General features: G+C 24.4%; 2 protein-coding genes across 2 annotated transcripts; one reads left to right on the top strand and one right to left on the bottom strand.

The window, feature by feature from the left end:
- Nucleotides 1–2,418: 2,418 nt before the first annotated feature.
- On the top strand, nt 2,419–3,992 carry Phum_PHUM602650 (60S ribosomal protein L44, putative; the record flags this gene model as incomplete). Its single annotated transcript, XM_002432808.1, has 3 exons — nt 2,419–2,601; nt 3,402–3,575; nt 3,855–3,992. 3 exons carry the CDS (start codon nt 2,419–2,421, stop codon nt 3,990–3,992), a joined length of 495 nt encoding a protein of 164 aa, XP_002432853.1.
- Nucleotides 3,993–5,544: 1,552 nt separating this feature from the next.
- Phum_PHUM602640 (protein YIPF6, putative) lies at nt 5,545–7,008 on the bottom strand (the record flags this gene model as incomplete). The annotated part of the gene is made up of 4 exons (XM_002432807.1): nt 5,545–5,818; nt 5,933–6,058; nt 6,156–6,393; nt 6,960–7,008. 4 exons carry the CDS (start codon nt 7,006–7,008, stop codon nt 5,545–5,547), a joined length of 687 nt encoding a protein of 228 aa, XP_002432852.1.
- Nucleotides 7,009–13,267: the final 6,259 nt, after the last annotated feature.

Here is a 13,267-nt window from a genome sequence, read left to right as displayed (position 1 = left end):
GCATGATTTAAAGCCTTATAAAAAAAAAAAAAAAAAAAAAGAAAAAAAAAAGAAAAAGACAACACGTTCGAACCGTCTTTGATTCTGTTATGAGAGAGAGAGAGAGGAGAAGAATCAAAGACGGTATGAACCGACAAACATTAACTCTGTTTTGTTTAAATTAATCTACACTCGAACTTATTATTATTATTACTTTTTTTTTTTTTTTTTGAAAATTTTTTTTTTCTTAAATCAAAAGTCAAACACTGGAATTGCATTACAAAATTTGATTTAATTTAATTGTACAATATATTATAACTGACTCACTTAATTTACTTTATTTTTTCCTGACTTAAATAAATATAATTAAAAAATTATACAATATGAACACTTAAGTGCTTGAAATTATCATTATCATTATCATTATCATTATTATTATTATAAACTGCCCTTGTAAAGAAAACACTTTTTTCTTATCAACATTCTTACATACTTTTTTTTTTTTTTTTTTTTTTTTTTCTCCCTTAATAAAATACATAACATTTTCAAGAAAAGAGGTACATACTGCGTTTAAGTAAAATTTGCAAAACCAGTGTTACAGTTTTTTTTTTAATCATTATCATTATTATTAATTATTTATTTTTTTTCTTTTTTTTTTCTTTTTGTTTTCCACTGCACTTAACTCACTCATCCCTTATTAATTTATTATGCATCATCTTCATCCTCTTCCCCTTCCCCCTCTCCGTCACCTTCTCCCTCATCATCTTCCTCTTCTGCAAAAATACACATGTGTCAAAAAATGAAAATTTTTCTTTTAGCAGTCGACTCGATAAAAATCATTTCGAAACATGCAATAATTAATTTAAACTTACCATCACCTTCCTCTATGTCTTCCTCTTCTCCCTCTGCCATTTCTTCCTCCTCCTCCTCCTCCTCTCCCTCGACATCTTCTTCATCCTCTACATCTTCTTCTTCTCCATTTTCTTCCTTTTTTTGTTTTTTAACTTCTTCGTTTTTATCCTTCAAGAGAGAGAGAGAGAGAGAGAGTGAGATAGAGAGAAAAAAAAAAAAAAAACGACTTACATTACATGTCTCAACATTATTTTATCATTATTCTTCATGCAATCATGCAATTTCGATTTAAAAATCCTTTTTTATTTATATTAAAGTGAATGAAAATGATTTGAAATTGTCAATTTGAAAAGAACAATGTTAATTTTAATTGTGTTTGAATAATAATAATAATATTAAATAATACTTCTTGGCAATACTGACCAACTGTGAGAAACTCACTGTGCAAAAGGTCAAATTTGATAACTCGACAAATAGATAAAAACATTTAGAAATAATTAAATATCTGGACAAGTAAAATGAAAAAAAGAAAAATTGTAAACTTTACAAAAGATGCAAACACACACACACACACATACAAAAATAAATAAACTTATTCGATTTCCCTCACAAAAAAAAATGCCCACAGTTGTCGAGTAAAACTTAATGGCATAAATTACAAAGTTTTCACCTTTTTTTTTTTTTTTCCCTTTCTAAAAATCTCCTGAACCCATTTCATTTTTAAAATATTAATTAAAGCAAATAAATTTATTTTTCTATAAATTAAAAAAATTTAAGTAATGATAAGAGCATTTTTATTTATAAAAAAAAAAAAAATTCAAGTGCTTTATCACTCATAAGCTAATCATCAATTTTTTTTTCCTCTTCCCCCCCAAATTTACTAAATCACTCGTATAAATATAATAATTCAACTTAAAAGGGAAAAAATCAACAACAAGCACATTTGAATAAGCAAGCGTTTTAAACATTTTGGGCAATAAATTAAGTATATTTTCATAGTTTATTAGCCATGTCCCAAAAATCACGCGCCATCTTTAAAAATTTGCCTGGTAGCCATGTTGTTTTTTTGGAGAAACTGTCATGCCATTTAAAACCACACATCACAATTGCCCACAAATTTGGTTTGTTACCAATTTTTCAAATAAGAGATTCCTCATATTTATTATTACGCGAATAAAAATTAGTCAGCAGTTAAAAGCTACAACTTTCCATTCAATATTGACGCTACGAGTTGTGCTTAACCCAAGGTCATCCACATAAAGCCGGAAAAATGCGCGGGAAAGGTTTTTATAAACTAGAAATAAGCCGTCGTGGAAAAGCAAGTAACGCGGATAAAATTGATTTGAAATTAATCAAATTTAAAAAATAACATGAAATCATTAAAAAATACAGGGTAGCATAGTAAGACTAATACAAGGAAGCACTAAAACGCCGGTATACACATGGTCGCATTAGCTATTTTAGGGTGTGTAAATAAAAATTTTAATAAAAAAAATGTTAAATGCATTGAAAAATGAAAAAACAATATTAAAAATAAATTGTTACAATGCTGGAAAGGAATAATAATGAATACTTCGAAAGGATGTTATGGAAAGCTATATGTTTCAATGGATGCCATGCACGAGTGTTATGATGCTAAATAATCAACTTACCTCTGCCGGCCTTTTCGTGCCTTTTAATTCACTTTTTCCATCGGCCGTTGCTTTTTCATTGTTTTCTGTAACTTTATCTACAGCAACTTCACCTTTACTATCTTTTGAACTCATTTTTGTAAGTGAAAATCACAGAAGAATCGAATAGAGATCTCAACCGACTTTGTTTAAAATAGAAGATGGCGCGGGCTTCGAGTTCAATATTCAAGAATTAAATAATACTTGAATCCTGTAATGTTAAATGTTAATATGAAAAAAATTTAAAATTAACTTGAAATAATAAATGAAAATTTTCAAACTCAGATTTTTATTTAAATATCAAACACTAACCGTTTACAACGAAATCAATTTTAAACTGATCAGAAGTCGAGAGTTCTCAGCGTTTATGAGTCTGGGTTCAAATATGACGTAGTTCCTTTAAATTTTTCAACTACGTCACTTCCTCTAGTAAAAGCTACGCGATTTAAAATCGCGCTATTATTTTAATAATGTTTTCGTTTGAAAAAATGACAAAATGTATTATTTCAAAACTATTTCATCACCAAATATAAATTTAATAAAGCACAATATAATTTTATTAATTTTCAATTACTGACAATTTTTTTTTTGTATTCAAAACATTCATGTTTATTATTTGAAATTTTTACTTCATTTGAAAGATCCGGTTATTTTTCATGTTAGTGACGTAATTGACGTACAGAGACCCGATTGAAATTTTTTTTTATCCAAAATGGTGAGTCAATTATATTGAAAAAATAATCTGAATACATCTTAATATACGCGAATTTAAAAAATGTTATTTTATTCGAATCGTTATTTATAAAATATTTATTTTAATTATATAAAAAATTTTTATTTCATAATCCAAGGTAAATATTACAAAAAGACATTTAAAAATTTTTTTTTGTTACGTTATAGGTGAATGTGCCTAAATCGAGGAGAACATTTTGCAAAAAATGTAAAAAACATAAAAATCATAAAGTAACTCAATATAAAAAATCTAAAGAAAGGCAGGCTGCTCAGGGTCGAAGAAGGTACGACAGAAAACAGAAAGGATATGGAGGACAAACAAAACCTATATTTCGTAAAAAAGTAAGTTCGACAAGTTAAGGTTAACTTTATTAATAATAATGATGCATATGTAACAATATTTTGATTTCTTTCTTGTTATAAAAAGTAAAATATTTCAATTTACGTTAAATAATAATAAGGCATTAAATGTAAAGTACATACATATTATGTATGATTAATTTTATATGATTAAATAACCCATAAATGTTATTATTAATTCATCAGCCTTTGGTTAGGAATTATTTTTGATTTTGCAATTTAATTAATGAACACATTGTTTTTTTTTTTTTGTTTTTCTAGGCTAAAACAACAAAAAAAATAGTTTTAAGAATGGAATGTGCAGACTGTAAATTTAGAAAACAAGTTCCATTAAAAAGATGTAAGCATTTCGAACTTGGTGGTGATAAGAAAAGAAAAGGACAAATGATTCAGTTTTAGTCATTTAATACAGATTTTATCATCTGTAAAAAATAATTCTTTTAAACTGTTTCTTTTAATAAATAAAAAATAAAATTAAAATAATATGAAACTTTGAGTTTTTTTCCTTTTTGTAACTCCATACAGAAAAGTCTTATTAAATCTTAAACGAATGATTTTGTGAGTTCGAATGTTGAATTGAAAGTAAATTTGTGTGTGTGTGAGTCTGTTTGTCGATATGTTTAAATAAAAAGTATAATATATTATGAATATTATTAATTTTTTATATGATTCAATTTAAACATTTTTCGAACAATGTTCAAAGTTTTAATAAAGCAAAATTAACTTATTTAACATTAAAAATCCTAAAAGGTTATTTTTTGTTTCATCTTGAATATTAATTTATGATTTTTGAAACATAATAGAAAAGTACAAATGATTAAAAAACGTTTTAATATTATAAGGAAAAAAAAAATTTAATAAACAAAGAAAATAAAAGAAGAAAAAAAGGGGGAGGGAAGGGAATAAATATCGTTAAAAAAAAAAAAATATTGTTTCCCCTTGTTGTTAATCACTTTCAATAACACGTTTTTCATGTTTACTCATACTTTTAAGAACAAAAAAAAAAAAAAATTTCAAATTTGGTTTTTTTTTTCAAAGAACTAGAAACGTATTAACCGGAAGAGGTCAAGGTTAAGATCAAATTAAAAATTGTGAAATATTTCACAACCCGAATTAATTTATTGTTATTATTTAATAATTATAATAAATTTTCGTTTAAGTAAATATTTAAACGTGAAATTATTACACGATGATTCAAGTGAACAAGGGATCACAAAAAAAAAAAAAAATTTTTTTCTTACCGTTATAAAAAATCCAATCGTGTTCGAATGTTCAATTGATTTCGTCATCGTAACGATCACAAAAGTTTTTTAAAATTTAATAATATCAAAATTTTTATTAATTCACGCACTTTTTAATTGAAAAATACTTATTTTATAGAAAAAACCGTCGGTTAAAGATTAGTAAAACCTATTAACAACCGTGTTATAATATTTAACTAATGTAGACATTTGCCAGACGCTAACCGTTAAAATTTTTGTCATTCGATTACCAACCGGAAGTAACGAAAATCGTTCGATTCCCAACAACAACAAAAAAAAAAAAAAACCGTTATAAAATAATAAATTCTTTATTTAAATAAAATATTTTATTAACGTTTATTCGATTGATATTTATTTCGATATTTGATTGAAGTGAATTAAAAGAATGATTTATATAAAACAAAATTATTATAATGAAATTATTTTTTCACGTTAAAAGTTTTTAAACAAAGCATAAAATTAAAATTTATTATTTATATATATATATATAAATATATACTGTGTAATTAAAACTATTTAAAATACCCTTAATTATAACAAATATAATAATATCTTTAATTATATAAGTAATTATATATATATATGTAATCAGTCTGTAATATACATATCTACATTTAATTTTTTTTTTTAAATGTTTTTTTTTATAATTTTTTTTTTTAATGTGATTTACACTAAAATAATTATCATTATTAATCGGTGTGAGATATGACGAGCCATGATATTATGGCATAAAATAAACAAACAGGATAACCGGCTAATATTTTCCTACCGGGAGCTTGACTCTGACCTAAGAATACCATACACGAAGCTGTGGACCAAACGAAAGCACTTAATGCTATTACAAGGCGCAATATGAATAATGTCATAGATCTTCCAGCCAATAAAACAGCTCTGCATAAAATAAGAGCAATGGCAGGAGATAATAAACAATAACCTAATACACAAACGCTTTGAAAAAATGACCTGAAAGTAAATAAAATAAATATCGAATAAAATGGATTTCGATTTCGAATCGAGAATAAGATAAAGTAAAAGAATAAGTAAAGTAAAAATATTATTATTATCATTAGTGCTTACATATTGCCTCCTAATAATTTAGAATTAAGTGTAACTATCATAGCTCCTACCCAAACAATAACAAATACTTCAGCAAATTCAGGTCCACCATCGTTTGAACCCGCATCGCTAGAACCTTGTAATACGCTAAAAAAAAAAAAAAAAAAATTTAAATATTTAAACCATGTGATAATTTGTAAAATGCAAACATTAATAAAAAAAGTAATAAAAAATGTAAACTTACACAGCCATAAATGTACATAATAATAAAGGTCCCCATAAATCCCATTCTTTTAATAACATTTTACTTTCTTTATCTCTAGGAAAAAGAACATATTTAAATTTAACACCGACTGCTTTTAAATCTCTCATAACCGTTTGCCTAATTGGTTCATCTAATGTATTGAAATCCGGTTGTCTCGGATCTTGTGTATTTTTGCTATAGGGCACAAGTATATCACCTTCGACATCATTTGCAAAATCTGGTATCTAAAATTAAAACAATAATTTATAATAATGATACAAATTAATTATTCCTTTTTTTAAAATTATAATGAATTTGTTTATTTCATTTTGTTACAAATAAACGAGACCAAATATACATTTTTGATAAATTTTTACAAAGAATGAATTCTAACCAAATATCATTATTATTATTATTAATTCTTGAATCAAGGGAAATAACACGTCTAAATGTGAAAAATGTTTTTGAAAAAATACATGTAATTAAACCAATAAAGAAGTAACATGTTAATTTTTAAATGAAATCCGTTAAATAGAAATGAAAAGACAAAAAGAAATGAAAAGAAAAAAACGTATGCGTAAGTAAAAAAAAAAAAAAAATGTATATATTTATTTTTTTTTGAAATGAAGATTCATCGTTTCAATAGTTAAACGATATTTATTATTATTATTATTTAAAAAATTAATAAAAAATAAAATAAAATAAGTAAAAAGGTTGAAATATGTACGTGATGTTTATTAAAATTAAAAATTTCAAATAATTAATGGTAAAAAAAATAATAAATTCTCACATTAACTGACGTACTATCATCTCCCGACATGTTGAACCACACGTTTGTGTCAACTGTCGCCATTACTCGAATGAATATCGGAACTCGAATAACAGGAAATGAAAAAATTCGATAAACGTTATAAACTGCGGTGCATCATCGCGTAATTTGTTTCCGGATTCTATTTCGAATTGTTCTGGAACGTTCGGTAAAAAGAACGCGGGTTTTTTTTTTTTTTTTAGTTTTTTCTATATTCGATCAAGTTTTAATTCGATTTTATTTATAAAAACTTATTATTTACTTATTTTAAAATTGGGAAAATCGTTTACGTCACGTAGAATATTCGAAAATATTAGTTAAAGAAAAGAAAACAATTTTGTTGTAATCTTATCGACTTTGGCAATTACAAATGCATAATGTAACGGTTAGTAATTTTATAATTTTTCACGATGGTTTTTATCAATTAATTTTAATTTCATGCCATTTTCATATCATTATTATTATTATTACTATTATTTAAATCGATAAAGTCAATCACTTTTATAGGTTTTTATGCTTTTTATTGTTCATACTACTACTGTTGTATGTATACTTCCTTATTGTAATATTGGTTAATGTAATACTTGGGAAAGAAATTTGACATGAAATTGAAATTATTGATGCATTTATTTTAAATACATGAGTAAAACTAAATGAGGAAAATGAATGAATGATAAATTTCTGAAAAAAAGCTATCACATTTGGATAATGAATAGCAATTATACATCACCTATACTAAACTTTCAATGATGGAGGAGAATGTTTGAAAAAAAGATTTGTTAATAATTTCATTAGTTTCCAACATTAGAAAGATTAGATAAAAATGTGATAAAAAATAAGATTAAGTAAAAGAATTCTCTGTTTTCTCTGCAAAAAGACATTTTGCTGATTAGTATGAAAAACAAGATAGTAGATGTTAGTTAAGCACCTCACATTACTTTATTTCAACACAGAGAATGAATGTTAAATATCTTCTGCTTCTGTTAACTACTATTTACTACTGTAAAACTAACCATTTAGTATAATTTGTTTGATTCAATAATAATAATAATAATAATACATGTTGTCTTGTGTTTTATTGGTTTCCATACAACTATAAATGTATATGACATGATACCAATTTGTTTGATTTGTATGGTTTCTTATAAAATGCATTCATTATGTGATTATGCACTAAATGTGCATTATGTGCATTATGTGATTATATACTAGGGCTAACTGTGTGACAAAGTATGAATTAAGAGTAGTAATAATGATAATAACAATAATTTTATGCTCAAATAATATCAACTTCTTGTTACTACAAAAGAGAAAATTTGTCTTTACTTATAATAGTAATAATAATAGTATTATAGGGCATAATAACTAAAATATTATTCAGAAAAATACAAAGCCCCCCCCCCAAACAGGTTTTTTTGGTTTTTATTGATGAGTGATGAAATGTTACCAATATTACAATATTATTTTTAATGATTGAATGCAGACAAAAATGAACAAAAAGAAAAGGAAAGAAACGTTCATTACCTTTTTATAAATAATTAAATGAACTCACCTTTTAGCCGTAATAATAATAATAATAATAATAATCAGTTAAGCAGCACATGACATTTGTACCTGAATGGGTTACCTCATGGTAACATCACACACAACTTAACTAAGAACAAAACAAAGACAGACCATGACACACTACCTGAGACACACTACACCACAATCCCTGATCCTGGTTATTCCACAAATGTTGTTGTCATCCAGACAACAACTAAGGAATAAGAGGTGGATTCAGGAAGACGACACTTTTTATACTAATTATTTAATTGTATTTTACGCCACTAGGTAGGAGTAGTGATGGGGAGGGGGAGATGGGGAAAAAGGATAGGGAGTAGGAAAAAACCATTTCAATTTCCTTCCTCTCCTTCTTCATAATTCTTTACCTCCATCTTTTTCCCACACACACACAAATATATATATATAAAAATGAAAATGAGAAAAAAACTTTTCAATAATAAATTTTTAATAAAATACAAAAAGAAAAAAAAAAAATCAATCATTTAATTAATTAATTAATTAATTACAATTTTTTTTCCTTTTTTTTTTTTTTAAATATTTATATATATATTTATATTTATATATAATAGAACTAATAGAAAAAAAAAAAAAAAAAAAAAAGAAAAAAAAAAGTGAAAAAAAATGACCTAAACAAACTAATATAATAATAATAATAATAATAATAATAATAACTACCAACAAGCTACGTAACCTAATTTTTTATTTATTTATTTTTATTTTTTATTTTTTTATTATTATTATTTCGCTTAAACTTTTTTTTTTTTTTATTTATTTTTTATTTATTTATTTATATTTTTTTAAATTTTTTTTTTTTTAAATTTTTTTTTCAAATAATTTTAATAATAATAATAATAATAATAAACTACGACGACGACGACGACGACGACGGACAGACGTAAATCAGATAATAATAATTACAATCATCATCATCATCATCATCATCATCGTTAATTACAATTAATAATAAAAATTTTTATTCATTTATTTATTTATTTATTTACTTATTAAATTTTGTAAATGTAAATATTATTTTTATTATTATTATTTAAATAATTTAATTAAGGATACAACACTACATCGGGGGTTTTATTATTATTATTATTATTATCATTATCATTTTATTAATTTAATCAATTAATTAAACTATTTATATATATATATATATATATATATATATATATATATATATATAATTATATATACGTATACATATGCTCGAAGCTCTTTCATTCCACAAAAAAAAAAAAAAACAACGCACCATTTTACTATAATATAAATATATATATATATTTATACTATCACTTTAATGTATTTAATAATAATAATAATAATAATAATAATAATAATAATAATAGTAATAGTTATAATCATTAACTTTTCGGTTTTTTTAAAACCATTTATTACTATTATTATTTTTTTAATATTTTTTTAAAAAAATTATTTTTTTTAAAAAGAAAGAAAGAAAGAACAATTTATATAATAATGATAATAGTAATAATAATGATAATGACAATGATGATAAAAACAAATTTAGAAAAAAATTTTTTTTTTTTTTTCCGTTTATACAAAAGAAAAGAAAGAAAAATCGAGTTCGAAACTGTTTAAACTCGTTATATCAATCATTTATCTATCTATCTATTCGTGTATCTATGTATGTATTATGTATGTATGCATGTATGTATTTATGTATTTATGTATATATATAATTATTAATTTATTTATTTATTTAATCACTAGAAACTAATAATAGATTCAAGTCTTCTCGGTTGTTTATTTTTTCTCATTTTGAACGATTATAATAATTATTTGTTTGTGTTGTTGTTTTTTTTACCGGGGAGGGAGGAATAAAACAACCCTCTCTTTAACCCCTATCCCTCCCTTTAAAAGGGGGGAACAAAAAAAAATCAAATTTCCTGCTGAAAATCATAGAGTAAAAAAATTATTATTAATGAATACGTTACGGATATTTAATGCCCATCGAATTTGATAATAATAATAATAATAATAATAATAATAATTTAGGGGGTTTTTTTTCTTTCAAATAAAAACTTGTACCGCGCCCTTATTTCCCCCCTTCCCCTCGTTAATTAAAAAAAAAAAAGACGACAACATGATGCATGTACGCGATGGTTTTTTTTTTTTTTGTTTTTCTTATAAACTAATTACCTGTATTTAGTTTTGAGAATCGAAGTTTTAATTTCTCCCCCTCCCCCCTTCTTCTACCCCTTAATTATTATCATTATCATCATCATTATTATTATTTTAAGCCGTGTGTACCTGCGTGTACGAACGAGTGTGTGATATTTTCACCACCAAAATTTTTTTTTTTTTTTTTTGTATTCATCGCGATTTTTATTCATCATCAATATCATCATAATCATTATTATTATTATTATTATTATTACTATTATTATTATTATTTGTAAAGTTTAGTAGAGAGAGACAGTATATTAATGACAAAAGAAAAAAAATGTCAACAACAACACCGAGAAAACATGAATTTTTTTTTAATTTTTACTTTTTTTTTTTTTTTTTTTTTTTTAAAAAAAAAAACCTCATTTTCCCTCGTCCTGCCCCCCTCATCATCACCAAATTTACACAAATCGAAAGAAAAATTATCGGGGAAGGGGGAGGAGGAGGGGAGAATTAGAACTTAAAAACTTGTAAATAATAAAACTAACGTTTGATCGTTAAAAACTTTTCAAAATTTTAAAAATGCGCGCCAAAAATTACAAATTGATACTTTCACACGCACACATATACATACAATTATTATTAAAAAAAAACATTTGAACGTTTCTTCTACCCCCCATCCCCTTGTCACCCCTAACGGGTACCTGTTAACGAGCAGTCATTAAAATAAGTAATATTAATAATAATGTTAACTCGATAAAAACTATTAAAGACTATCATCTTTTTTTCCAGCAATAAAATAAAAAAAAAATTAATAATAATAATAATAATAAAAATAAATAATAATAATAATAATAATAATAATTTCATCCATTTCACGTATGCGAATACATGTGTGTGTGTATTTTTTTAATCAATAAATTCAAATCGATGTATCGATTTATCGAAACAATCGAAAATTCTCAGCCGGCGGTGGAATCGAACGTTTGTTTGTTTGTTTATTAATTATTTTATTTAAACAATTGAAAGTGGGGTTAAAAAAAAAAAAAAAATTGTCGGTGAAAATGACGAACGAATACACGTGTAGTACATTTTACGACCATTTTCTCTCTTTCTTTTTACAAAACTCGAACTCGATACAATTTTCATCGATCGACGGGATCGATAATAATTTATTTATTACTATTATTATTATTATTATTATTATTAATATTATTATTATTAATATTATTATTATTATTACTATTGATAATTATTTACTTAATAATTTATTTTATACAAAAAACTGAGCCTAAAATCATTTATTTAAAATTTCCTAAGCGCACGCGCAAACCCGCACGCAAAAGAAAAAAAAAATTTTCTTTTCTAGAATTTACCATTTACCGTGATGACGTCGACTCGGACTTTATTACAATATATATATAATACATTATATTTAAAATTTAATTACAGTAGTCTTAATGATAATAATAATAATAATAATAATAATAATAATAATAGCAGTAGTAATAGTAATAATAATAATAATAATATTGAATAAGAATTTATTTTTAATAGTACGTTTGTTAAACGAGTTTTTTTTTAATTTTAAATTTTAATTAATAATGATAATGATAATAATAATAATAGTAATAATAATAATATTCATTTAATCGTTTAAACCGTATTCGTTTAAACCGGAAACCGGAAACTCAAATTCTTTTCTTTTTAAGACTACCTCCCTACACACGCGCATTTCGTATGGAAAATTCTTTGATGATAATGATAACAAACGATCGATCGATCAATCAATCAATCAATCATTAAATTTATTACTATTATTATTATTAATATTATTATCATTAATATTATTATTATTATTATTAATATTATTATCATTATTACTTAATATATTCACTTGCCCGTTTTCGACCGTCGGAAAAAAAAAAAAAATTATTAATTACCATAATAATAATAATCATCATCATCATCATCATCATCGCGAGTATATCATTATTATTATTTCCAACGGTTTTTTTCTTCCTTTCCCTTTTTACAAAAAGACAAACAGAAAAGTGTTCGTATGAATTACGAAAGCAAGAAGGAGGAAAACAAATCGATAATAATAATAATATCGTAGTCGGTGATGATAAAATTAATAATAATAATAATAATAATAAAAGAAACGAATTAAACAAATTAGAAATTAGAAAAAAGAGAGAAAGAAAGAAAATAATTTCAAATGGAATGATAATGATAATAATAAAAGATATTTATGTAACAGTAAACCACATTCTCCCGTGTTTTTACCTCAATGTAATATTTTACTCATTACTCATTATTATTATTATTATTATTATTATTATTATTATTATTATTATTAAATACTACTACTAATATTACTTTCCCTACTATCATATTATTACTAGAACGAACGAACGAACGAACGAGAGCCTCAAACGTCATCCGATACGAAAACGTTCGCTTCAGCGAACGTCAAATAATTAATAATAATAATAATAATGATATTTGTATATTTGGAAAAATTCGAGTCGACTCCATAGAGAGTCTGTGTGTGTGTGTGGGTGAATGATGATGATGATGATGATGATGATGATGCGGATGA

Source organism: Pediculus humanus, genomic scaffold (genome assembly GCF_000006295.1).
Source record: "Pediculus humanus corporis 1103172108318 genomic scaffold, whole genome shotgun sequence".
NCBI lineage: Eukaryota > Metazoa > Arthropoda > Insecta > Psocodea > Pediculidae > Pediculus > Pediculus humanus.
Note: the sequence above shows the minus strand (reverse complement) of the source record. Positions and strands in the feature narration are given on the sequence as shown.